Source organism: Callithrix jacchus, chromosome 8, assembly GCF_049354715.1.
Source record: "Callithrix jacchus isolate 240 chromosome 8, calJac240_pri, whole genome shotgun sequence".
Classification (NCBI taxonomy): domain Eukaryota; kingdom Metazoa; phylum Chordata; class Mammalia; order Primates; family Cebidae; genus Callithrix; species Callithrix jacchus.
Window position 1 is genome coordinate 21,827,811 of NC_133509.1, and position 26,257 is coordinate 21,854,067.

At 54.5% G+C, this 26,257-nt stretch overlaps 3 protein-coding genes across 7 annotated transcripts in view; 1 reads left to right on the forward strand and 2 right to left on the reverse strand.

Moving 5' to 3' along the window:
• Window positions 1-447: 447 nt before the first annotated feature.
• On the forward strand, window positions 448-5,702 carry CPLX3 (complexin 3). The gene is made up of 3 exons (XM_002753343.7): window positions 448-688; window positions 1,801-1,888; window positions 4,072-5,702. Exons 1-3 carry the CDS (start codon window positions 525-527, stop codon window positions 4,294-4,296), a joined length of 477 nt encoding a protein of 158 aa, XP_002753389.1. The 5' UTR covers window positions 448-524; the 3' UTR covers window positions 4,297-5,702.
• A 4,955-nt stretch (window positions 5,703-10,657) lies between these two features.
• ULK3 (unc-51 like kinase 3) lies at window positions 10,658-17,538 on the reverse strand. Of its 5 annotated transcripts, none has more exons than XM_078333705.1 (16): window positions 17,399-17,538; window positions 16,685-16,825; window positions 16,480-16,523; window positions 15,786-15,890; window positions 14,894-15,037; window positions 14,618-14,700; window positions 13,965-14,120; window positions 13,675-13,780; window positions 13,420-13,460; window positions 13,056-13,158; window positions 12,849-12,913; window positions 12,691-12,769; window positions 12,577-12,617; window positions 12,176-12,223; window positions 11,888-11,954; window positions 10,658-11,765 (listed from the first exon to the last, which is right to left on the reverse strand). In XM_078333705.1, the coding sequence occupies exons 3-16, from the start codon at window positions 16,490-16,492 to the stop codon at window positions 11,749-11,751; spliced, it is 1,068 nt and encodes a 355-aa protein (XP_078189831.1). In that variant the 5' UTR covers window positions 16,493-16,523; window positions 16,685-16,825; window positions 17,399-17,538; the 3' UTR covers window positions 10,658-11,748. The 5 variants fall into 5 exon arrangements, with proteins under 5 accessions (XP_078189831.1, XP_035117749.1, XP_035117750.1 ...); XM_035261858.3 differs by having other exon boundaries at window positions 11,898-11,954; window positions 16,480-16,600; XM_035261859.3 differs by having other exon boundaries at window positions 16,480-16,600.
• Window positions 17,539-18,100: 562 nt separating this feature from the next.
• Window positions 18,101-26,257, reverse strand: part of SCAMP2 (secretory carrier membrane protein 2) — a 29,773-nt gene continuing 21,616 nt past the window's right edge. The window contains exons 6-9 of the mRNA XM_002753344.6: window positions 26,095-26,254; window positions 24,327-24,428; window positions 19,794-19,914; window positions 18,101-19,538 (exon numbers count right to left, since the gene is read on the reverse strand). Of these exons, the coding sequence (XP_002753390.1) occupies window positions 19,404-19,538; window positions 19,794-19,914; window positions 24,327-24,428; window positions 26,095-26,254 (518 nt within the window). The 3' untranslated portion in view covers window positions 18,101-19,403. The remainder of the gene's footprint in view (window positions 19,539-19,793; window positions 19,915-24,326; window positions 24,429-26,094; window positions 26,255-26,257) is intronic.

The following is a 26,257-nucleotide window of genomic DNA, read 5'->3' on the forward strand; positions in this document are numbered from 1 at the left end:
TTGGGCAGCTGGGTGCAGTGAGTTGGATGGGTAGGGAAAATGGGGGTCGCCCAAGGCTGGGTTTTACCCCTTGCTGCTACCTGGATCTCGCAGCTGAAATCCCAGTTATCAGCGGCCCAGGAGAGGAGAAAGTTGGAGGAGGCTGGGGAATAGGGTTCCGGGAGTGTAACAGCTCAGCCCCTCTCCCAGGGGAGCGACCCCACCACCGCAGGCCCTAATCCGCTGTCAGCAGTGCCCAGCGGAGCTCGGCGTTGAAGGAGGCACGTGGGGGAGGCGGGAGTGGTGAGCGGGCACGTGGTCCAGGCTTCTCAGCCCCGTGCTGCCCCCCGCCCCCCGTGAGGAGGGGTTTGGGGAGGTGGGGGCGGGCCCGGGAGGGGGCGGGCGGCGGGCGGCGGGCGGCGCCAAGCGTGGGGCGCGGGCCCGCTGCGGGAGCTGTCCGCGAGCCGTAGTGCTGAAGTAGGCGCAGACGTGTCCGGTGCCTGGCGCGTGGTAGCAGGCGCCCAGTGCCCCGGCCGGCGAAGACCATGGCGTTCATGGTGAAGACCATGGTGGGCGGCCAGCTGAAGAACCTCACCGGGAGCCTGGGAGGCGGCGAGGACAAGGGAGATGGGGACAAGTCAGCAGCCGAAGCTCAGGGCATGAGCCGAGAGGAGTACGAGGAGTATCAGAAGCAACTGGTGGAAGAAAAGTGAGTGGGATCCCTTTCCTGGCTCCAGCGACCTCCCCCTCCCTACCCCCACAACTGCTCAGTCCAACCCGGGGCCAGCCTCAGGTCCCAATTTCCTCTCCCCTACTTTCCTAGACGTGGTAAGAGACCGGGAGGTGTCCTTTACACTGCCCCCAGAGCCATCCCGTCTCAAACCTAAAACCCCGCTTCAGCTTCAAACGCCGGCCAAAAGGGAGTGGGGGGAGGGTTGGCCGGAGCCTGGGACAAGGAGGGGGATGCACGTGCATTTCTGATGAAACAGTAATCCCTTAATCCGATCTGGTCCCAGCCGCCTATGTCTTCCAACTGGGGCTCCTCTGAGCTTCTGAAAAAAGTGGTGCAACCAAGGAGGCTTAGAGTCGCATAGGCAGACCCTGAGATGGGGCACTCACAGACATTCAGCCTACTTGTGTGCCCACAGTGCTGGGACAGAGTTTGGGGCTGGACTCTGCTGCTAGGCTACTGGATTCAGAGCCTGGCTTTGCTTATTAGCTGGGTAACTTTAGGCGAGTTGCTTAACCTTTCTGTGCCTCTGTTTTCTTTTCTGGAAAATGGGGATGGTAATCAATACATACCTTGTATATTTATGAAGATTCGATGCCAGTGCATGTAAAATGTTTAGCACAGCCCCTGGCACAGGATAAAGCCTCATAAATGATAGCTATTATTTTGCTTAATCCTGATAACAGTTTTGTGGGTTGCAAAATTGCATCCCTATTTTACAGAAAAGGAAGGTAAGTGACCCAAGGATATATCTAAAATGGTAGTGGAGCTGGGATGTGAACCCAAGTTTGTCCTTTCCCCCACATGACACAGCTTGTCAGGGAGGGAACAACAGACCAAGTTTGAGGCCATGAGGGACAAATAATTAGGGTCTGCAGAGAGAGCCAGGCAGACTGCCACCCTGACCCCCTAGTTCCATCCAGCGGCAGAGATGACAAAGGGCACTGTGATGGGAAGAAGCAGCAAAGACCCGGACACAGGGACCAATGCAGCAATTGCCAGGACTTAGAGACCCCTTCTGTCCCTCCCTCAACGATCCCAACACTTTTCGCTCTGCCCTTGTGGTGACTCTGCCCCTGGTGACCCTGCAGGATGGAGCGGGATGCACAGTTCACACAGAGGAAGGCAGAGCGGGCCACACTGCGGAGCCACTTCCGAGATAAATACCGGCTACCCAAGGTAAGCTGGCTCCGGCTGCAAGGCAAGTCTGGGACCCTGAGCTCTGGGCTCTGAACTCCTTCGCTCCATTCTGGGCACCACAGCCCTCAGCTATAAGACTCACAGGGTGCTCGGTTAGATCCTTCATTCTCTCAGTCATCACTCATTCATTTGTTCATTTATTCATTCACTCACTCATAGTTAACCTGCGCCCACCAAGGGCCAGGGCTTAGTGCTGAAGGGACTCCAGTCATTGTGAGACTGAGGTTCGTATTTCTGGAGCCAATCTAGGCCTCTTCTATCCTCCACCCCCTGCTCCCCCACCAAGCCTAGGCCAGACCTGGGTAGAGGAAGACATGGAGGCAGAAAGCAGTAGATTTGACTGCCAAGGTGAGTGCTCCGGGGGCTTTTGAACCTACTAGAGGACAAAACTTAAGGTAGAGGAGAGAAGTCCTTTGTGTGTCAAGTACTTGAACTTCATGTCCTCATCTAACCCCCAATAATGCTGCCAGGCAGCTATCACCCACAGCCACAAATGACAAAACTGAGGCTCAGAGAGATGGAGGAACTTGGCTAAGGTCATACAGCCAGTGAGCCATGTAGCTGGGATCAGCCCTCAAGCCTGTGAATTCTGAGCCTGCCTTTGCTCCAGAGCCCCAGGCTGCTTTCCAGGGTATGAAGCCTGCCCAAGTACCCCCTTGGCCAGCCAAGCAGCCAGAGAGTATATCTCAGGAGATCCCTGCCCCCAAGCTCCCCTGGGCAGTGCAGCACCAGATGGGCATGTAAGTGTGCTGCTCCTGCTGTCTGAGGAGGGGACTGAAGCACAAACCTCTCCCAGAATATCACCCTAGCGCTGTTCTTCCTGTTCTTCCTCCTCATTCCAAAAAAGCGCACATAGACTTCTTTGGCTACGTGCACTTCAGGTGGGCCACTCTGTGAGCCGGACTTCCCATAGCACTGGCATCTCTTGGTTCTCAGCTCTAGCCATTGGATTTAGGAGAGGGAACACTTCAGCCCCCACGGGACCTGCCCAGTCCCCAAATCGCAAAGAGCGCAGTGCAGGATAGGGCCCATTCTCTCACCCAGAACTGTGCTGGACTCCGGGGAAAATAGCACAGGGCTATAGCATTCCTGACTTTGATCTTCCACTTGAATTGGAAGACCAAATATATGAACATCACATTTACTCATTCAATAAATATTTACTGAGTCCCCAGCTGCTTCTGACTCCCCACAGGGCACCAATCTTTTGGAAATCTCTCACTGGAAAAGCCAGTCCAGAAAGCCTGCCTCACTGCAAACTCTCCTGGGAATAAAATCATCCTTCAGATGCTTGCACTAAGCATGTAAGAGACATCTGCTATCAGGGAAGTTAGAGTTAAGCAGAAGAGGCAAGACTTGGATGCATCTGAGTAGGACATGGGTGGAAAGCCCCAGCACCCTCCAGAAGAACAGGGAAGGGCAATGTCCATCGTAGGTTCCATGCAAAAAAGCACAGATGTTGGAATCTAGTTGGCATAGGTTTGACTCTAGCTCCCCGACTTCCTACCTGTGTGACCTTGGACAATTTACTTAAGTAACTTAAAGTAAGTTACTTAAATTCTGTGAGCCTCGATTTCCTTATTTCTGAGGTGGAGGTAACAATACTTACCTACCTCCAGGGTTATTGTGAGAATTAAAAGCACCCAGCTCAATGTCTGCCATGTAATAGATGTTTGATGAAGTACCCATCACTATTTTTGGTTTACCCTTAAGCATAACAAGAGTCAAAACATGTCTTAGCTGACTGTAACAGTGTGACTCATAGGTATTTTCCTTTTGTCTTTACTCACTGTGCTTGTCCTTCCGTATCTCACAGTGATGTAAGGTAATATGAAAAGTCTCCATGTCCAAGCATCAAACACTTGATCCTGGGATGTGGGGTGGGACCTGAGCTCACTGGAACATGTAGCTTAAGAATATAGGGGGCCAGCCACAGTGGCTCACTCCTGTAATCCCAGCACTTTGGAAAGCCAAGGTGGGTGTATCACTTGAGCCCAGGAGTTTGAGACCAGAGTGGGCAGCACAGGGAGACCTTGTCTCTACAAATAATAAAAAAAAAAGTAGAATCGAGGGGCCTGGAACCCAGTCCAAGCCTCCTCCCTGCCCTCTCAATTCTGGGTCCTCACAAACTTCCACCCCTCCCCCTGCCCTCTTCCCTTCAGAACGAGACAGATGAGAGCCAGATCCAGATGGCAGGTGGAGATGTGGAGCTGCCCCGGGAGCTGGCGAAGATGATCGAGGAGGACACAGAGGAGGAGGAGGAGAAGGCCTCAGTCCTCGGGCAGCTGGCCAGCCTCCCTGGATTGAACCTGGGCTCACTCAAGGACAAAGCCCAGGCCACACTGGGAGACCTCAAGCAATCAGCTGACAAGTGCCACGTCATGTGACCACTTCCCCGGGGTTACCCACTGGGCTGGCCAGAGGGCTGGACCCCCATGAGGGCTAAGAGTGTGTCAACTTCCAGGGACCCATACTCCATTTGGGGCTTTGTTTTCCCTGCCCCATCCTAGTTCCAAAACCTGTCTCATCCATGCCCCAAGCCTGTCTTCTGGTTTCCTCCCCTCTACAGGGAGCAAAGTCCCCATCTTCACCCTACTGTTCAGGACCCTCCCCACCAGCTCAGCCTGTGGAGGCCTCACAAGATTGTAGGAACAGGCCCATCCCTCTCTGACCGTGGGCCCAAATTCCTGCACCCATAGAGAGACACACAATGACACAAAACCCCTGGCACATTCAGAGACAGAAGCCACAGATGTATCCCAGCACACATAGACACACACACACAGGCCAGCTCCCTTGCGTGTCCAGCCCCTTCAGATGCCAACACTCAAGGTACTCTCAGAGAGAGCTTGGGCAGATAACCTCAGCAGACAGGAGGCTGAGCCTTATTTCATCATCTGTAAAATGGGAATGGCCTGAATGATTTCTAAGGCTCTTTCTGGCTTGGCCCCTCAGAGCCAAGCCCACACCCCACCTTGGGCAGGGTAGCAGCTGCCACCACAGCCTCCAGCGGCTGCCACTGTGGGCTCTGGGAGCCGAAGCGATGCTATGTGAGAGGCAGGGTGCCAAGGATGAAGCTGGCACTGAACAGTAAGCCCAGGCAGCTCCAGGCCTTCTCTGGGCCCAGGGCCCAGCCAATTTCTGTTCTGTTCCTGTAGAACTCTCTCTGGATTCCATAGCTGGAATCTCCTCTCCTAGCTCAGTGAAAAATAAAAGTCCCAAATGGTGTGCCTACCTTTCCACTTCTTACTGGCTTCCAGGAGTCTTAGAGTTCACAGCCCCCTGAGCCTGCCTTAGAGGAGTGTCCTCCACCCCCCACCTACAGCTTCACAGGAGGAAGGAAGCATTCAGCGCTACGAGTGGAAGTGTCTCCAGCTCTGTTCTCTTGGGGCCCTGGGTGGGGTCTGGGGCCTATGAAGTAGGTCTGGGCTTTGAGGAGGATGGAGCAGCCCCAATACGTGGGGAAGACGGGGCCTCTGGAATGTCACTGAGACCACAGGTGGGGCCAGGGCTGGAGTGCAGCTGTCTCAGGTGCCTGTGCCTACACCCCTCCTCACCCTGCAGATGGAAGGTGTGCAAAAAGAAAGAAGGCAGAGCAGCTGCATTCCAGCCCTGCACTGTGATGACTCTGAGCATGTCCTTTCCTTCCTCCAGGCTGTCTTGCCCCCTGTAAAATGAAGAATCCCCCTCTCCCCCAAATAGTAATAATACACGTTTCAAAGCGTGACCATTTATAAAGCCCTTGGCATATGACAGACCATATCAATAAACGTAATTCATTCTTCCAAATAAATGAATAGCACAGATCTCATGCCGCTCACCTGTGGCAGGGGCCAAGGGGCAGGGGGTAGGGGAGGTTTGTTTAAGAAACCAGCCAGGAAGCTTGCCAAGCTGATTGCGCCCTGGGGCTCAGGCAGGAGGAAGGTGCAACAGGCTAATTCCAGGTGCCCACTTTGGAGTCCTGGGCCCGGCCTGTGGGGAAGCCAGCCAAGGTTTACAGGCAGGAGCAGTCATCTGAGGATTGGGTTTCAAGGGCAAAGTTTCCATGAGGTCTTCTTTGTAAAACAAGAACAAGGCACATCCAACCTGTTCAGGAGGACATGCGGAGCTGGAAGAGGGGAGACAGTCCAGGGAGGGACACAGGCCCAGCCCCATCTGCTGCTTGGGCTGTCATGCTTGGTCTCACTCTCCTGAGTGTCCCCAGGGAACAGGCCTGGGCCTCAGCTGCTCCCAGGCTGCCCCCAGGCCAGGGCCTCCTCCTGACCTTATCAGAGCTGGAGGAGACCCAAGCCAGAGCCCCAAGCCGGGTAGGGGGGTCATGGGCTGCCTCCGCAGCATCAACAGCGAGGCCCACGTCAGCACTCCACCCTCTGGGGCCTTCTGCCTAATGGGATTAGACAGACCCCTTCCCCCTCAGTGCTTTGGAGGGCCGAGAGGGAGAGGCAGGGGTGGCGGGCAGTGGGGGCTGGGGGACTTGCACTTACTGAACCCTGTCAAAGCAGGGCTGGTTGTAACCTGGATTAAGGATCGGGAGAGGGCTAAGCCCCCATATTTTTCCCCTTCACCCTGGGAATGGAACCCCAAGAAGCCCTGACTGCTGTGCACTATCCCTGGAATAAGATGGAGGAGGCTGTGGGGCTCAGGCAGAGATGGACAATGAGGGCAGGCGGAGGGGTCCCCAGATCTGTTGGGCATACCTGGCCTCCCCTATTGCTTCCCCTCCCCATCAGCCCTACAGTTTGGGTCTCTGTCAGTCCGCACCACTCTCACCTGTGTGCCCTCAGCCCGCTCTCAGAGCCTGTCCTGCACCTGCCTGCAGTTGGGGGCTGACTTGACCCAAGTGAAGCCCGTCCTCTGCACCCGCCCCCACTCCCAAGCCCGCGGGCCCTGAATACATCGACTACTCCTCCCTTCCCAAGCTGTTCCTACCCTCTCTTACTTAGACAATCAAATGTCTAAATCGGACATTTACACATTTGTCCTGTGACTGGTCCACCCACCTGGTGCGATGTGAGGGCCACAGCCATTTGCTGTCACAACTTCGCATTTCACCCTCTGCCTAGAACCCCATTATACCCCGTAGTTAGGACTCTGACGTTCCAGGCCCTCTCCTACCCCCTCTCCCTCCCTCCTTTTCTTTTCCCCTTTCCTTCCTCCTTAGTACCCTTGCTGGCAGTCTGAGCATACACGAAATGTTAAAAGGTGATTAAGACCAGGCTCGGTGGCTCATGCCTGTAATCCCAGCACTTTGGGAGGCCTAGGCAGGCAGATCACCTGAGGTTGGGAGTTTGAGACCAGCCTGACCAACATGGAGAAACCCAATCTCTACTAAAAATACAAAATTAGCTGAGCATGGTGGTGCATGCCTGTTATCCCAGCTACTTGGGAGGCTGAGGCAGAAGAATTGCTTGAATCTGGGAGGCGGAGGTTGCAGTGAGCCAAGATCTCGCCATTGCACTCCAGCCTGGGCAACAAGAGCAAAACTTCGTCTCAAAACGAAAAAAAGGAAAAGAAAAAAGTGGTTAAGAGAGCCCCTCCAACTCCCCTAAACCCCTTCAGCGGGAGAGAAGAGTCAGAGATGGTTGCCTGTCCCGCCACCTCTTACTCTCAGGGGCTCTGGTTTCACAATGCACAAAATTTCAAAGAAACTCTACCCAAGGAGCCTACAGTCCCCTGCCTTCCTCCCACCTGGACAGCACAGGCCCAGTTCCCAGCAGGAAGAGGGCACCAAGAGAACAAGCGACTTTCCCAAGGCCAGCTGGTCCCCAGGGAGGAACTAGGGAGGGTGACCACGGCTTGAAGCACGGAAAATCTCCCATTCCCTCAACAGCCAGATGTTTCCTCCTCAGACACCGGAGGCTCCAGGCAGGTGCTGGGGACATCTAGGACATGCTTGTTAGCTGAGCTGAGCTGCTGACAGTGCCTGTTGACCCAGCTGACACTCAGCTGTGAGGCAGAGCTTCTGTCTTCTCTCCCACAGACCTGAGGTGGGGCTGGGGGTGTAGTCACAGGGCCCACTGCCGTGCCTCCAACCCAGTGCCCACCAGACAGAGCTGTCCCCAGAGGCCATTTAAGGTTTGAGAGCAGGGGAGCAGCAGCACCACCGAGGTGGCCTTAGCCTCATTCAGCAGGAGCTGCACCTGCATTTGTGCTCATGAGGGTAAGTGTGTGGGGAGCCAGTGGGTGTTTGTCAGCCTGCACATGGCTTTCTTGTGTCTGTGGGATCTGCTGCGTGTAGGTGCAGGTATGCCCTCCTCTGGGGAAGCTGTCATTGATGTGCTCCTTCCCTCAGGCCCCAGCCTGCTTGTTGGACCACTGCCCTTTCAGGGACAGCTGGGACAGCAATCTGGCCTCTAGGGACAAGAGCCTTTCTAGACGATCTTCCGCAGGAACAAGGTTCTATGTCCTTTCCCACATCCAGGTAAAGAAGGTAAGGAAGGGCCAGTTGGACACAGGGATGCTGGGGTCCCTTTATCTGCTCCTGAGGCCCAAGTACATCTTCCAGGGCTGGAGGTTAGAAAGCTCAGGATCCCTGGCTTGGTGCAGGGCTGGCTCTGTGCTTGGGTGACTGATGGAGGTAGGAGGACAGGGCTGTCCCCTGAACGTTGCTGGGAGGTAGCCATCCAGCTTTGGCACCTTTGGAGTGTTGAAAGTGACAGGTAGAAACACCTCTGTCCCCTGAGAAGGAAAATATGACCTTCGGAAAGTGGTCTGCACATTTCCTACAGGCCTCTGCCATTAGAAGCAAGCCCACCCTGCCTCACCCCAGCCTCCGACTGGACTGCCTCCCTGCTTGGCAGGCAGCTTGGACACAGAACCAACCTAGAGGCCATCAGATGCTTTGTTCAAGGAAGGCCACTTCCCAGGGGCTCCTCCAGCAGCCTCAGTCCCAGGTCTTTCACGTACTGAATCCTCTCTGTGGGGGCCCACTGCTCTCCACACCTACCTTCATAATAACTTCAGGCCTCTGTTCTCAGCCAGCCGATGCAGTGACCACAAATAAACAGCTAGAATTAGTGGGCCAACCCTTTAGCCATTGCCCTTCATTCAATTCTCTAGTCTTCCATCTCATTTTTCACTTCCACTCCTCCTCCCATTATTATTATTATTATTATTATTTTTTTGAGACAGAGTCTCACTCTGTCACCCAGGCTGGAATGCAGTGGCACAATCTTGGCTCGCTGCAACCTCTGCCCCCCAGGCTGGAATGCCGTGGCACAATCTTGGCTCACTGCAACCTCTGCCCCGCCGGGTTCAAGTGATTCTCCTGCCTCAGCCTCCCGAGTAGCTGGATCACAGGTGTGCACCACCACATCCAGCTAATTTTTGTATTTTTAATAAAGACAGGGTTTCACCATGTTGGCCAGGATGGTCTTGATCCCCTGACCTCATGATCTGCCTGCCTTGGCTTCCCAAAGTGCTGAGATTACAGGCATGAGCCACTGCATTCAGCCCCTCCCACCTTCTCAATTCATCCACCCAACCAGGTCCATTCATTCCCCTCCTGTTCCCTCACTTTATGTATTGAGGCTTTTTTGTCTGGCCCATTTTCAGAGATAATCCAAAGTACATTTCTCTCCCTAGATCTGAAAATCACATTTTATTGTATTCTTACTGTATGCCATGCCCAAGTGCAATATCTCATTGCAAATTCTCATGGGGCCCTTATCCTCAACCACATTTTATGAAGAAATAAGCTAATCAATGGATCCCAAACTTCAAGTCCAAGTAGCAGAGCCAGAATTCTAGCAGCTCCTCCTGCCCTCAGGACACTGCTCCACACTGCCCCTCAATGGCCAGGCCAGGGCTTTAGGGAAACTAGTTCCCAGAGTCTCTTCCAGTCCTGGTATGGGAAACCCCGGGATGACTGAGCAACGGGGGTGGGGTGGGGGACACAGGGGTAAGTCTAAGGAATGGCTCCCCTCCTTAGGGGAGTGCTGGTCAGACTGACACCTGGGAGTGTGTGAGGTTGGGGGAAGGCTGGGGTACAGAGCTTAATGGAAATGAAGTCCCTGGGGGCTGGGCGTGAGCGTGACACCTCAAAAGATGCCCCTTCCTGGCTGGGCACGATGGCTCACACCTGTAATCCCAGCACTTTGGGAGGCCAAGGCAGGTGGATCACATGGTCAAGAGTTGGCCTGGCCAACATGGTGAAACCCCATCTCTACTAAAAATACAAAAATTAGCTGGGTGTGGTGGTGGGTGCCTGTAGTCCCAGCTCCTCAGGAAGCTGAAGCAGGGTAATCGCTTGAACCCGGGAGGCAGAGGTTGAAGTGAGCCCAGATCGTACCACTGTACTCCAGCCTGGGTGACAGTGAAGATTCCATCTCAAAAAAAAAAACAAAAATGCCCCTTCACTCCAGTCCAGCTCACTGCTCCCTTACTGGCCCAGGGCAGGAGGGGGTAGGAGGCCAGGAGATCCTGTGTGGGGTGGGACAGTGTGTGGTGTGGAGGGCAGAGCACTTTAGAAGATTGCAGTCCTGGAGCCGAGCTGCGCAAAGCTCCTCAGGCCTGCAACCCTCTCCAAGACAGTCTCCTGGGTGTGGGCAGGAATGACCCTGGTCAGACTTCCTCCTGGATCCCTGGGGGCTGAGGGCAGACATAGCTATCATTCCCAGCATCCCCCTCCAGCCCGAGGCCTCCCCAGCCCTACCTCAGCTTCCCCAGCTTTTGCTGCAGTCTTTCTTGCCCCAGCCTGCGGGCAGCAGCCACCCGTCTTGTTCTTGTTAGGGCAAGAAGAAGCACAAGTAGAAAAAATAATTTAATAGAGAAACAATGAGTTACAGTCTTCACGCTCAGCCTCCTGCAGGGAGGACAGACAACTCTTGCCCAAGAAGGCATTTAAGGGCAGAAGGACTAGAAATCACCAACACCTGCTGATTATTTAAAAGAATCTCAAATACATTCTTTCTTTTCCAAGTTAAATTCACTTTGTCCTCATAAGTGCCCATGTTGTGGGCTGTGGAGGTATCGGCCCCATTGAAGAGATGGGGAGACCCAGACCCAGAAAGAAGAGGCTTGCCCAGGGCTTCACACTGGGGTGGTGACAAAGCAGGCCTAGAAGTAGGTAGCCCGGAGTGCGCTGGGTCAGACCGTCCCCAGGTCTCCCTGTTCCCAGGCTCAAACCCCAGCAGAAGGCCTGCACTGTGGCTAGTGTGGTCTCAAAGAGGAACGGAGCTGGGTGGGATGAGGACCAAGGACCCCTCCTCAGTGCTCCCTAGGCCAGGGCAGGAACAAGGCATGGGTTTCTTAAATGTGCCCCGCCCTTACGACTCTCATGCTTGGAGGATTAACTTAAAGTACCCAAATGGCGGGCAGGTGTGCATTCTCAGGAAGACTGGTGGGCTCTGAGGAGTGGGTGGTCCCTGAGGGGTGCTGGCGGGCCCCATTCCAGTGCAAGGAGGAGCTAAGATGGAATAAGAGGTTCTGGAAAGGGCAGGCCAGGGGCACAGCTGCCTGCTGGCAGGGCGAGGGCAAGCACAGAAGTGCCCTGCAGGGCCCCCTGCCCACTTCTCAGAGCAAAAAACCATAGACAGCTGCATGCCCCAAAACGGACCGACACAGGACCCAGTAACCAGCGAATAACAAAGGTCTCGTGAAAGAAATGCTGTTCTCCCAGGGTCCTGCCCTCCCCTCCAGCTTGCAGCATGGCCATCAAACCCTCTGCGGGGTACAGAGTAATTTGAGGGAGGCTGGGGACTCTGGGATGAGGGGGTCTCAGCACTATGCATCCAAGAAGCCTGCTTGCCAGGGCTGCCGTGGGCTGCTTCATCCTGGGCGCCAGCCTGGGTCAGGCTCTGCCCCAGATGGTTCGCATCTGTCCAGTCATTCTTCTGGGGTCACTGCAGGGAACAAGCTGGGAGGAAGGGGGACAATGAAGGAGGACCAGTTTCAGGTCTTTGGTAAGGGAGGCAGAGCCCAGGGCCCCCAGCCACCGCCCCTCCTTGGATGGAGGATCGACCCCAGGGCAGAACCCACAGCTACGAACAGACTCCGACAGCCCCTCTTTGTCCAGGGTCTCAGCTTCCCAGCGAGATTCCCTCATCTGTGGGATGTGAAGACAGTGCAAGGGGTGAGAGGCAGCCAGAGGCAGCCACAGCACACAGTGCTGAGCAAGTGAGAGAGTGAAGGACAGAGACGGCGACAGGGAAGCCTTCAGAGGGGGCGGGAGAACAGACACACACTAACAGGACGGGGATGACAGCCACAAGCAGAAGCGATCAGAACCCACAGACCCTGGCCCCAGCGTGGCCCCCACGTGCCCACCTTGACCTGCTCCTTCAGGTATTCAGCTCGGGCCATAAGGTTCTGAACCTGCCAAGGAAAGATATGCCCTTGGGTATGGAGGAGAGTGGTGGGGAGGGGGGTTCAAAGGGAATTCCTCCTCACCCCTGATGCTCACCAGAACCCTTTGCCCCATCAGAACAACCTGCCTCCTGAGTCCCTTATCTGCTCCTTCCTCCAGGAAGCTTCCCCAGACTTTTTGCCGCTGGGTTCCCAGATCCTCCACTGCCCTGTCTGAGCACCCCAGCCCTATGGTTCAACTTCCAGACTTGGAACACCCTGAGGGTGGTGTATTCCAGAGGAAACCCAAAGAGGTCTCCACAGATAAGAGCAGAGACAAGGGGAAGAGGAAGCCCCCCAACCCTCTCAAGCTCAGTGGGCACCTCAGTGTGAAGCAGCTCCCGCCTCCGGCCCGGGGGCTCCGCTGTAAAGAGAGGGCATGTGGTGAGGGCAGGGCGGCCAGGGGCCATGTTGGGGGCAGAGATGGCGGCCCTCACCTGCCAGCAGCAGCAGCAGCTCCCCCAGGCTATGCTGGTACAGGTCTAGGGCATCCTGCTCCCCGCCGGCGGCCTCCTCCTGCAGCCACATGAATACCAGGCCACTTAGGGTCACGGCCGGGATACCTTCCCCCCAGACCCCTCCCACTGGCACGAACCTTGGCCATAGCAGCCGAAGCCACTTCCAGGGCTGCTAGGAGGCGTGGCTTATCCCGGGCCATCTCTGGGATGAGAGGAAAGCCTCAGGGTGAGGGAAGCCAAGGCTTCGGCTGTTTGCTGAAGGATGCCTCTCCCCACCTGCCTCCCACTCAGGCTGTGGGGAGATTTGTTGGGGGTCCTGGGGTCAGCCAGGAGCCAGAGTCTACCTCTGAGCAGGTCTCGGGCAGAGGTCCCCTGCCTCAGCAGGGCCTGATTGGAGGAGGAGACGATGGCCTTGAGCTCCTCAGCCCGGGACATGTACTGCCCCACCTGTAGCAGGAAAAGGGCCTGAGGAGGGGCTGCCCCACCCGCTGCCCTTGCCAGAACCCATGTCCAAGTTCTGCCTGTGTTGTTAGTGACTGCCCCAAGCTATAAACACATCAGGGGGCAAATGAGACTGGCCTGACCCATTCCCAGCTCTGTGTTGCAGGAGAGGAAGCTCCAATTCTAAGAGAGCCATTCCCCAGGGGCCCCGAAACCACTGGGCCCTACCCCCTGACCCCCCACTTCCGCATGGCGACTCTCACCCACCTTTGCCTTAATTGCCTCCTTCTGCTGGGCATCCACTTCATCTGCAGAAAGTGGGGCTTCATATGAGGAATCTGGGGGAACCCCTGCCCCACACCGAACCCTCCGGAATCCCTCAAAACACAACATTCCAGGTTTATGCTCTGCTTTATCGCCTACAAAATTCTCGACAGAGAACTTCTGGAATCCACCTACTGCAGCCACAGATGACTCCCATCCCTGCTGCACACAGGGGCTCAGACATGGCCTATGACTCACAGTGCAGGGCAGGTACAAAGAAGTCCAGAGCCTTGCAGTAGAGCGATAAGGCAGCTGCTGCGTCCCCCTCCTGGTCTTTCTTCACAGCCTGCACCACCAGCGCGGTCTGGGGGATGGGCAGATCACGGGTCAGGTTCACCTCCCTACCTTCCCACGCTCACCAGGATGAGAGATCAGCCCCCTGAGCCCGCCCTCTGTCTCTGTTGGGCAAGTCACCTATTCACCACCAGAGTGGGGAATGAGACTTCCAGCCCACCCGCAGCCCACCCCATCCCCACCCGCCTGCTCACTGCTCGTGCCAGACTCTCCCTGCTGGGCATGTGCTCCAGGTCCACCCAGGGGTGTGCAAAGAAGTCCTGGAAGGAGATGCGCCGACTGGGGTCCCGCTCCAGGAGCCGCTGCAGTAGGTCCCGGCAGTCTCGGGACAGCAGGGGCCGGAGGGGGAGCTGCAGGAAAGGGGACGGCAGGGACAGATCACACTGGGCTCCAGCACCTCCACCCCTAGCCCAGAGGTCTGTGAGGAACCCCAGATGTACATGTTGGACAGGTGGGGAACCTGAGACCAGGGAGGAACAGGGTGGGTCAAGATGATGGCACCAATGGGGAGCCAGGCCTCCATCCCTGGGCTCCTGGTGCACCCATGCTGGAGACCTGAGCTGAGCTAGAATTGTGTTTATGGGTCCTTAATCCCTCCCTGGACTATGCTCCTGGGAAGGCTGGGCCTGGCTCTGCTTTGGCCTTCTCTCCACAAGGGCCTGCAAAACAAGCCCTGTGCTGCCTACTAGGGGCTGATCGGAATCCCTGGGACAGTCCCGCACCTCGACTTCCAGCCTAGAGCATGCCCCTCCACTACGAAGGCAGCCTGGAGCCCATACTCCAGTCTGTGCAAGTGAGACGGAGGTCTACCCACTCCAAATGGTTGCTAAGGCCCTGCTAGACCCACCTCGATGACCCGGTTGCTACGTATCTTCTCTTCCAGCTCCGAGAACGACCTGGAGGCAAAGGGGGGCTGCCCGAAGAGGGCTTCTGTGGAAGGGAGGCAGAGCAGATGCTGGGAGGGGATGTGTCAAGCCTGGCTCACACCTGGGGAGGAGGGGGCCTGACACCCCTCAGCAAGGGCCCTGAGCCAGCAGTCAGTTTTCATCAGAACCCTTCATGAGTGGCCCAGAGAGGAAACAGCGTAGGCCTCAGGGTGAGAGGCAGGGAAAAGGGGACTCACCATAAAGGATGACCCCCACGGACCAGAGGTCCACACGGGCATCATACTGCCGCTGGCACACCATCTCGGGGGCCATGTAGAGGGGGGAGCCACGGAGCACGTGCTTCTCATCCCACGGGGACATGTGCTGTGCGAAGCCAAAGTCTGCAGGCAAGAGGCCAGGCAGCAGGGCTCAAATTCCAGCTGCTTCTCTGCTCCTGGCTTGTAAAGCCTCACTCGGGGCTCCTCTCCACCCTCCAGACCCACCCGGATCAACCCTATTTCCAAGCCTCTGCTCATCATTAGCCTGGAACAACGTCCTATATTTGCCTCTGGGGTGTAAAACCTACCCATCCTGCACAGCTCCCTCAGGCACCTTTTCCTAGGAGGCCCACCTGATGACACCAGCTACATGGATAAGCCTCCACCCTCTCACTGTCCCCCCAGGCTAGGTTCTACCACAGTCTCTGGCCTCCAGCATCAATTCCTGTCCAGATTTTATCAAAGGTCACCACTTCCTACTCTCCCACCACAAACCCTCCTATGTGGCCACAGACGGGAGTCACAGACTTGAGCCCCAATTCTGATGACAGACTGAGTCCTGACCCTGAGCAGAGATCCCTGATGCTGGTCCCTGGCACTGTTCCCAGACTGGGCTCTCAACCTAGACACACAGTGAGTCCCACCTCTGGCCACAGACTGAGCCCTAACTCCACCCATTATGCTGCTAGATTTGAGCATGGGTAGCCTGAGAAAACTTCTGCCTTTTGATGACAGAGCCCAACCCCAGACTTCCCATCTGTTTGAGGACTCAATAGAGGGCTCCATGAGAACCAGGGCTGCTGAGTGAGCCCAGGCAGAGGGAGGCCTCTGCAGTCTCCAGACCTCAATCCCTGCTGTTCCAGATAAAGACCTGCCAGTTTTAGGTGGGGCTTCTCCAAGGAGCTCAGCAGAATGTTCCGTGGCTTCAGATCCAGGTGAGAGATATTCCGTTCGTGCAGGAACTGCAGGGCGCTAGCTGAGGAGCAGGACCCATGAAGAGAGACAGGTCAGAGCCCATTCCCACTTGCCTCTCACCTCCTGAGCTCACATCTGCCTCCTCACACATCTGCTTTCTCAAGCCTACACAACCCCAGTTCCTGCCTGGCTGGTCTAATGTTTTCCATATAAGCACAAGGACCTCACCACTTCTAGGATTTTGCCACCCCACCCAGAGTGCCCACCCTCCTCTCCTCTTCCCCTTCACAAGTCTCTCCACCTCCCAGAAGCCTCCCTGGATGCCCGGCCCTTGAGAATCTTGCTCTTTTCCTTGGCACAGCACTTGAGTCCTACTCACAGGGCTCTGGAATGTTCTGCAAGGTCCTTATATTATGTTCTACATGTGGAAGCCTGAACACCCCACAGGGGAGGGCTCCTCTCTCATCTCACCCACGGCATCCTTGAGCAAGGGTTGAGTGTATGAGATAAACAGGACCCTAAAATTCCAGGCTGTACAGGAGGCAACTGCAATGTATGCCAAGTCTCTAAGCCTGGGGGAGGGGTGTGATGGTGCAGGGGGGATGCAGAGAACAAGGAACAGAGTGTCAGGCTGGGGTACAGGCCTTTACCTAATTGCTGCATGAAGACACGTGCCACCTTCTCAGGCAGAATCCTGCAGGTATGGATGAAGCGAGACAGGTCACCCCCTGCGCAGAACTCCATGATGAGGTAGATATTGTCACTGTCCCACTGTGGTTAGAGGTAGAGAGGCAGCCTGAAGAGAGTGTCCCTTCTCCAGCTCCCTTTGGCAGCGGCCCCGCCCCAGGCTCGCACCTGAAAGTCTTTCAGCTGCACAATGTGGGGGTGTTGAATGCCCTTGAGGATCTCAATCTCTGTCAGGAGGTTCTCCACCGATGCCTTGTTCAGACTTTTCTTGGCTACACACTTTATGGCTACCACCTCACGAGTGTCCTTCTGTGGGACAGGAGATTTGGGGGCTCTGTCTGGAGGGGGCCCGGACCCTTGCCTGGCTGGAAAGGCTCCGTTTAGTTCCCTCTATGCCCCCACCCTGCCCTACTGCACACCAGCACCGGGCTTCCCAGCTTTCCCTTATGAGGCCAGTGAGGCAAGTGGCCTCTGGAATCTTGGCTTCCCGACCCAGCCTGGTCTTTTCCAACCCTCGGCTAGAAGATCTATTTCTTTGCATTCTAGAGTGCCCCTGACAGAGGCCTGTCACTCAGGGGTCTGGAAACGCCCACTCTGCCTCCTAACTGGCTCCAGTCCCAGACTCCTCCCAGCCCACCAGATAACCTGTTTTGAGCCTGTTCTTCAGCCACTGACTCTGCAGGTGGATGCAGGTGCGCCCGTTTTTTTAAGAACTAAGCGTGGCGGTCGGCTCCAACCTCCGCCGAGGATCAGGCTGGAGCGAGGCCGGCCTCCCGCCTCTAACTGCTCCCACGCTATCGCTAACCTCTCGGAGTCTCCCCTGCTGACGCCAGCCGGGCTCGCTCCGGGTTGGCGGGCACGGGGCCAGCGGCCGGCACCCACCTTGGCGTAAGCCTTGTACACTGTGGCGTACGTGCCGCTGCCCAGGCGCTCGGTGAGGATGAAGCCGTCCAGGCGCGGGGGACCCCAACCGGGCCCCGCCATCCCGGCCGCCCGCGCCCGCGCAGGCGCTTCCTCGCTGCGGGCGGGGGTTCCGGTTGTGGGGGCAGGGGGCGGGGCGAGCGCGGGGCGGCTCCACGCGGACCACAGCGCCGCCCGCCGGAAGTGCAGCGCGCAGTGGAGACGCTGCTCCGCCCAGCTCCCGGCGCCCTTCCCTGGTCCACGTGTCTCACTGGGTTACGCGCCCCTCCAGTTCCTTTAAGGCCCACGAGGGGACACGGAGGCCCCTGCGAGCCGAGAAGTGAGCAGAGGACGGCCGGCGCGGCCTCCGGGGACTCCCAGCAGGCGCAGAGGCATCTAGAGATCGCTCACTTGTGGGCGCGGGTGGCTGAGTGGGCGTGTGGCGGCGCCGCCTCAGGACCTGCAGCTCTGAAAGCCGAGGTACTGGGACGAGAAGGCGCCTTTGGAAGAGACCGCGTTGGCTTCCCCGGGCTTCCAGCTGCTTTTCACTCTTCTGAGGAAGGGCCTTGACGACCTGTTTATTGCATCTCAACTGTGCCCGCTCTCCAAGCCTAGCAGCAGCGCCCAGCCCTGAATCCTGTGGGCTGCGCCGCCCTCTCAAGTCCACCAGACATGAGAACCGGTGTGGCCTGAAAATGTCTTTTTATTTTTATTCAAGCACAAAAATTGAGACATATACATTTGTACATGGTGGCGGGGGGGGGGGATACCAGAAAGGAGTTTATAAAACCCCAGCCCCTGCCAGTATCATTCATTGGCTGGGGGACTGCTTAAGCAGCTGGAGGCCTACGGCTGCCTCGAGCCCAGGGCAGGAGGCTAGTTTTGTGGAAAGGCCCCCCCAGTCCACACAGCCGGTCGGCAGCCTTGAGGGATAGGATGCAGGTTTTAAGGATGGACTTACTAGGTGCCCATCACAGTGACACACCCCCTGGGGTGTCCACTCGGCAATTAGGGGGCCTTCCAAGAGATGGCTTGTAAGTCTCCGCTAAAGGATGCTGTTCTGGACTGGCCCTGCCATTCCTGAAAGTCTGGATCCTGCTGATGGGGGGCATGGGTGGGGCAGGTGGCATCTGAGGCAGAGGCAAAGGCAGCTGTCCCTCAGAGGGAGGGGAAGTCACAGCAAACGGCCAAACCAGCCACATCAGGACAGGCAGACCCCACCCTCCTAGAAGACGCTGGGCAGGACAGCTTGGGGTCAGTGTCCTTGGTTCCTCCCAAAATCCCACCAACCACATTGCACGTTCAGAAAGTCTAAAGAGAGTAAGGCTCGGCAAGGGAGCTCCAGAGGGCTCAAAGTGCTGTCCCCAGCAGAAGCGTGCAGAGGGCTAAAGGACTATGAATCCGTTTATGAGGACCATGAGACAGGGAAGAACTTGAGACAACCAGCCTTCTCTGGAAGCCTGGAGACGACGCCAGTGACCTGGGGAGCAGAGCTGTCTGCCAGAGCCTCTGAGAGGCTTATTCCCAGTCTGGGCAGAAAGGGTTGGGCTGTGGCTGAGAAGCCAGGTTCAGGCCAGGCCTGCAGGGTTCGGGGAGTTGAGGCCCAGGACCCTGGCAGAAAACTCCAGCTAGGGTGGGCCCAGGTCAGCCAGTGATCCCAACTGTGGGGGCATCTGTGTGTCTACAAGGGTAAGAGAACTTCAGTCCCACTGCTTCCAGAGACAAAAGAATCCTACCAAAGCACCACCAGAGAAGGAAAGATGGCTTTGTTTTTTTGTGTGTGTAAAAAAAAAAAAAAAAAAAAAAGTCCCTGTCCCTCCCTCTCCTTCCAGGGAGAGCTGGTCACTGAGGAAGGAGGAAGAGCCACAGCAAGACCTCCTCAAGGTCTGTGCTGGGCACCACCACCACCAGATAAGGCACCCACGGATAAGTGCAGCTCAAGGCAGGTAAGAGAAAAGCTGAAGTGGAGAGAAGAGAGTCAGAAGGACTAATTTCCCTGGAAGGCTCCTTGGGCAGCAGATGAAGCAGCTCTGTGGAAGGTTCTGCTGCTGAAGATGCCCTGGGAAAACTCCTCCTGAGCCTGCTGGAAGCTGGCCCCTGTCCGGCGGTACAGGGAGTGCACCTGGTAAAGAGGGGTGGGGTGAGAGGAGCCTGCCCTTTGGGCCCACCATGAACCTAGATATCCAGGTTATACTCCCAAAGGGGTCACCAGGAGCCCAGCACTGCCTGACCTCCCACCCAGAGCCCTGGAGAAAGGTGCTGGACCTTTGGGGGGCCAGGAGGTCCAACCGCAGTCGTGAAGAACATCTCATGAGAAGGGCAGGAAACAGGTACCTGCTTCCTCCCATTTGCTGTCAGCCCTACCCACACCACTCACCCGCTGCAGGAGGAAGACTGAGAGCACGGCACAGAGGGTGAAGAAGCCAGCCACCACCATCATGATGACTGATACGGCCAGGGCATCCTGGCCCAGTGTAGACAGGGCTGCAATCCAACCGCTACAAAGGGAGGAAGAGGCCAAAGGGAGCAAAAGTGGGAGTGGGTCCCAGAGTCAGCATAAGGGGCTCTTCTCTAAGTGGCTGCTATGTCCTGATCATCACTTTGGCATCTCCCCACAGCACAGGGAGTCCTCTGAGCCAGAAGCCCTTGGCCTGTTAGAGGCCAGACCTCCTCAAAGGCTGACAGGCCCACACTACCCCATTCACACAGGGAATCTTCTGATTATGTGAGGTCTGAAAGGGGGATGTGGTTGCTGCCTTTGCAGACTCAGAAGCAATACTGGGCTGGGTGCTGTGGCTCTTGCCTGTAATCTCAGTACTTTGGGAGGCTGAGGCAGGAGGAGTGCTTGAGCCCAGGACTTTGAGACCAACCTGGGCAACAGAGGGAGGCCCTGTCTCTACAAAAAATAAAAAAAGGCTGGGTGTGGTAGTTCACTCCTGTAATCTCAGCACTTTGGGAGGCTGAGGCAGGAGAATCACTTGAACCTGGGAGGCAGAGGTTGCCGTGAGCCATGATCACACTACTGCACTCCAGCCTGGGCAACTGAGTGAGACCCTGTCTGAAAAAAAAAAAAAGGTAGCACTGGGCTGGGCCTTCTGCTACAGCTTTGGGGGTGGGGAGTATGGAAAACATGGCTGCTCAATCCTGGGGATCCACCCTCTGGGAAGGAGGATCACTGGCCAACTTGCTGTCACCTTTCTGAGCCCCATGTCCTCATCTGTAAAAGGGATAGCCTCATATTTCTTGACTTCAAAACTTACTACAAAGCTATAGTCACTAAAATGGCATAAAGATAGACATAGATCAATAGATAATGGAAGAGAACTGAGATTCCAGAAATGAACCCATACACCTATGGTCAAATCATTATTATTATTATTTTTTTAAAAAGACGGAGTTTCACCATGTTGGTCAGGCTGGTCTTGAACTCCTGACCTCAGGTGATCTGCCCACCTTGGCCACCAAAGTGCTTGAATTACAGGCGTGAGCCACCACGCCCAGCCAATTATTATTATTTTGAGACTGAGTCTTACTCTGTAGCCCATGTTGGGGAGCAATGTCACGATCTCAGCTCACTGCAACCTCTGCCTCCTGGGTTCAAGCAATTCTGCCTGAGCCTCCAGAGTAGCTCAGATTATAGGCACCTGTCACTGCTCCTAGCTAATTTTTGTAGAGATGGAATTTTGCCATGTTGGCCAGGCTGGTCTTGAACCCCTTTCTGACCTCAGGTGATCCACCCGCCTCACCCTCCCAAAGTGCTGGGATTACAGGTGTGAGCCACCGTGCCCAGCCGGTCAATTAATTTTTGAGAAGGGTGCCAAAACCATTCAAAAGAGAAAGAATAGTCTCTTCAACAAATGGTACTGGAACAATGATATCTACATGCAGAACAATGAGGTTAAATACTTATTTCAACCATATACAAAAAGTAACATAGGCCAGGCATGGTAGCTCATGCCTATCATCTTAGCACTTTGGGAGGCCAAGGCAGGAAGATCACTTCAGGCTAGAATTTGAGACCAGTTTGGGCAGCATAGCAAGACCCCATCTCTACAAAAAATTTAAAAAATTAGCCAAGCATATGGTTGTACATGCCTGTAGTCCTAGCTACTCAGGAGGCCGGGGCAGGAGGATCACTTGAGTGAGCTATGATTTTGTCACTGCACTCCAGCCTGGGTGACAGAGCAACACCATGTCTTTTTTTTTTTTTTCCAAGACAATGTCTCGCTCTGTCACCCAGGCTAGAGTACAGTGGCACAATCTTGGCTCACTGCAACCTCCATCTCCCAGGTTCAAGCGATTCTTCTGCCTCAGCCTCCTGAACAGCTGGGATTACAGGCCTCTACCACCAAACCTAGCTAATTTTTTTTTTTTTTAATATTTTGTAGAGACAGTTTTGCCATGTTGGCCAGGCTGGTCTTGAACTCCTAACTTTAGGTGATCTGCCCACCTTGGGCAGGGTGGGGGGGCTTGAGTCTTCAAATTCAATCTGGTGGACTCTCGCCATGCAATACCTTCTGCAAGAAAGCCCTCAACAGAAGCAACCCCTCAGTCTTGGACTTCCCACCCTCCAGAACCATGAGCCAAACGAACTTCTATAAATTAACCAGAAGGCCAGGCGCAGTGGCTCACACCTGTAATCCCAGCACTTTAGGAGGCCGAGGAGGGCAGATCATGAGGTCAGGAGTTTGAGACCATCCTGACCAACATGGTGAAACCCTGTCTCTACTAAAAATACAAAAATTAGCTGGGTGTGGTGGTGCGCACCTGTAGTCCCAGCTACTTGGGAGTCTGAGGCAGGAGAATTCACTTGAACTGGGGAGATGGAGGTTGCAGTGAGCCAAGATTGCACCACTGCATTCCAGCCTGGGCAATAGAGGGAGACTCCATCTCAAAAAAAATAAACTAAGTAAATTAATTACCCAGTGGGTAGTACTCTGTTAAAGCAGCACAAAACAGACTAAGACAGTAGGTGAGGACATGGAGAAACTAGCATCCTCATATGTTGCTGGTGAGAATGTAAAAGCCTCAATAAGTTAAATATAGAATTACCATATAACCCAGCAATTCTACTCCTACCTAGATAGATATCCAAAAGAAGTCAAAACAGATAAGCAAAAACGTGTACACAAATGTTCATAGCAACACTATTCACAACAGCAAAACGGTGGAAAGAACCCAAATGTCCATCAACTGACAAATAACTAAAATGCAGAATATCTATACAACAGAATATTATTCAGCTGTTAAAAGGAGTGAGCTGCTAATACATACTACAATGTGAATGAATCTTGAAAACATGCTAAGTGAAGGAAGCCAGAAGCAAAAGCCACATATGGTATGATTCTATCTGTAGAAAACATCCAGAATAAGTAAAGCAGTGTAATAAGTAGTGCCTGCTTTTGGGGTGATAAACATTTTCTAGAACTAGATAGTAGTGGTGATCATATGACATTGTGAATATACTAAATGCCAGAGACTTACATAGTTTAAAGTTATTTCAGTGGTAAATGGTAAAGTTTATGTATATTTGACAATCAGTTAAAAAAAAAAAAAAGTGGGATTATATCTACTCACCCATGGGTCTTATAAGACATAATGAAAAAAAATGGTCATGGAAGGGCTTTGGAAAGGCATTAGGAGGCTGCAGAGCTTGGCAAGGTGGACCCAGGCAGGGCAGTGAGGGCAGAGCCAGGGCTGGAACTCAAGCCCTCTGATTCCCATTCCAGGTGCAAACAGCAGTCATGAATCACAGCTTTTCTACCAGGGTCTCATTTAGGTAACGAGTAATGAAATTGGGTCACTGGTCAAAAGGGACCAGATTAATGACAGCAGAGCAAGAAGCCTGAGAGGTGGTGGGAGGGCAGCGTGCACTTGCTCAGAGGGCAAGGGGAGGCAGCCCTTCTCTTCCCCACTGCTCTGGACTTGCCAGCTCTGCCAGAGGGAGGGGACCAAAATAGCACCGCCCTTCCAGGCTCAGGCTGTCAGCCAAGTGCCAGTCTGACCTTTCTGCAATGCTCCCTGTGCACTGGGGCAGAAAGGAAAACATAGCCATCAGCTTTTCTTTTGAGATTAATTTTGAGCTGAAGACTGAAGTACCCTGGAAACTCAAACCAGCCTTATGCTCAAAGAGGGCAGCCAGTAGAAGCCTGTCCAGGGGAGGTGAGAGCCCTGTCTCCTTAAGTTACAAGGCATCTGGAAAAAGTGGCAGCTCAGAGTCTACAAAGGCCTGGGCATTCATCAGCCTCCAGGAGGGTGTGGCAGGAGAAAAGAAAGAGGCTGCACTCCAGGGCAAGACACAGTCATGGCAGCCTAAAGATTCAAGCCAAGTTCACCCACAACACCCTAGAAAATGGAGAGCAAGGAAAGATAGCGTTTTTGTGGGTTTTTTTTGTTGTTGTTGTTTTGAGACAGGATCTCACTCTGTCACCCAGGCTGGCATGCAGTGGTACAAACATGGCACATTGCAGCCTCAACCTCCTGGGCTCAAGTGATCCTTCTGCTTTAGCCTTCGAAGTAGCTGGAACTATAGGTGCATGCCACTGCACCAGGCTAACGTTTTTATTTTTGGTAGAGACGAGGTCTCCCTGTGTTTCCTAGGATGGTCTCGGCTTGAGCAATCTGCCTGCTTCGGCCTCCCAAGTACTAGGATTCCAGGCATGAGCCACTGCACCCTACTGATAGTGAGTGTCTTTTGATGCCTTTAGTATCAAAGAGAAAAAAAAAATGAGTGGCTACTGAGGAAGAACTGGGGAGAAGGCCCAAAGCAGATCCGAGCTGGCCCACTCACCCACTCCCTGCCACGGGAAAAGCAGGGTCACTGGCGGGGCTCTCTGGGAGCTAGAAAATGGCAAGAGAGGCTGAGACCCACATCCAAAGCCTCATTCCCTCTGTGACACCCAGGTCTCACCTGTCCCCCAGGCCAGGGATGCCAACCAACTGGATGATGTAGATCCCTATTTGACAAAAAAATACAAAGAAGAACACAAAGAAGCTGAAAGAGTTGTCGGACCTGTGGAGAGAGGGAAATGAGAAGTCACAAGAGGGCTTGGCCATGTTCCTCATCACCCTTACCTGGTGTGACATTTCTCCTCACCAGGAGCCAGGAGGCAGCATGGGCAAGAGACAGAGCTCCAGAGGCCCAGCCACACCACCCATAAGGACACACACCCCACCCCACTCCACCATAATCAAGAAGAGCTTGCCTTTCACTGCCTTCCAACTTAAGGGGTCAGTGCTTGACCCCGTCCTCAAAGAGCTGATAAAGTTGCTCCCCCAAAGGACAATATAAAGAGCCTAACAATTCTGCAGTGAGCCAAGATGGCACCACTGCCCTCCAGCCTGGGCAACAGAGTAAGACTCTATCTCAAAAAAGCAAATAAATAAAAAATAAAGAATCTAACACTCCATCTCCTGGAGTAGCTGCGTTTCATAATACTCAAAAAAAACTAAGCCAAAGGTATAAATCTCTAATAATAAAACTGTATTAGATCAGGAATTTGAGACAAGCCTGGCCATCATGGCAAAACCCTGTCTCTATTAAAAATGCAAAAATTAGCTGGGCATGGTGGTGTGTGCCTGTAATCCCAGCTACTTGGGAGGCTGAGACAGGAGACTCACTTGAACCTGGGAGGTGGAGGTTGCAGTAAGCTGAGACTGTGTCACTGCACTCCAGCCTGGGTGACAGAGTACAATTCTGTCTCAAAAAAATAAAACAGGCCAGGTGCAGTAGCTCACACCTGTAATCCTAGCACTTTGGAAAGCTGAGGCTGGTGGATCCCTTAAGGTCAGGAGTTCAAGACCAGCCTGGCCAACATGGCGAAACCTTGTCTCTACTAAAAATGCGAAAATTAGCCAGGTGTGGTCACACATGCCTGTAAGCCCAGCTACGTAGGAGGCTGAAGCAGGAGAACCATTTGAACCCAGGAGGAGGAGGTTGCAGTGAACTAAGATCGTGTCATTGCACTCCAGCCTGGGCAACAGAGTGAGACTCTCTCTCAAAACAAAACAAACAAACAAAAACAATTGAACTTGAGGATATTGGTAATGAAAACAAAACAAAACGCATACATCTGAGTGGAAGAAAAAATATTTGGGCAATAGGGGACACCAGACAAAACTCTCTCAAGAGCTGAGCACCTCCATCTCTGTGTCCTTGAGGGCAAGATCACAGTGAGGGCTCAGGGCCTCCCATGGTACACGGATGGTTCTGCTGCTACCCCACCCCCTCCTTCCCAGGGCCTGCAGGGCTCCCAGCCCTGAAAGCACCAACCCTGAGGTACAAATCCAGAACCCCCAGGGGTCTGTAAGGTGTATCCATTCATGTGCCCAGTATCTAGCTTAGGTGTTGGCACTCAGTGAGTTATTGGGGAGCACCAATGGTCATGGAGAGAGAGCCCTGGAGAGCACTTATCTGACACTACCAGGGAAGCACACCCAGAGCCTCCGAAGGGAACTCCCCAAAGGGTGTCCCCTCCCTCTTCCCAGTAACGGCATCAGCCAGACTGGGACCAGTAGGATGGATGGTCCCTTCTCTAGGTCTCCTGTGCCTGGTCCAAGGACAGGGCCCAGAGCAGACTTGCTCTAAGACTTGGATATGGTCCCAGGGCCTAGAACCCTTAGCCTGCTACCTTGGATGCCAGCCACAAACTTTCACCCGTTGCCCCAGCCTCACTCACCTAAAGGCCTTATAGATGGGTCGGTACCAACAAAGGAAGGCACAGGGAGTGAAGATTAGAAACCACAGGATCGAGAGGCCAAAGTCCACTCCCTTGGAGCTGTTGCTTGAGAACCAGGCCAGGCAGGCAAGCAGGTTCAGAAACAGAGTCACTGAATGCACTG

Coding starts and splice junctions, on each gene's coding strand:
- ULK3 (XM_035261858.3), bottom strand. CDS start 17,500: ATGGCGGGGCCCGGTTGGGGTCCCCCGCGCCTGGACGGCTTCATCCTC. Junction 13,159..13,419: donor AGGAGGCAATTAAGGCAAAG/GTGGGTGAGAGT, acceptor TTCCTGCTACAG/GTGGGGCAGTACATGTCCCG. Junction 11,766..11,897: donor AAGAGGGGCTGTCGGAGTCT/GTTCGTAGCTGT, acceptor CCTTCCTCCCAG/CTTGTTCCCTGCAGTGACCC.
- CPLX3 (XM_002753343.7), top strand. CDS start 525: ATGGCGTTCATGGTGAAGACCATGGTGGGCGGCCAGCTGAAGAACCTC. Junction 689..1,800: donor AAGCAACTGGTGGAAGAAAA/GTGAGTGGGATC, acceptor GTGACCCTGCAG/GATGGAGCGGGATGCACAGT. Junction 1,889..4,071: donor ATAAATACCGGCTACCCAAG/GTAAGCTGGCTC, acceptor TCTTCCCTTCAG/AACGAGACAGATGAGAGCCA.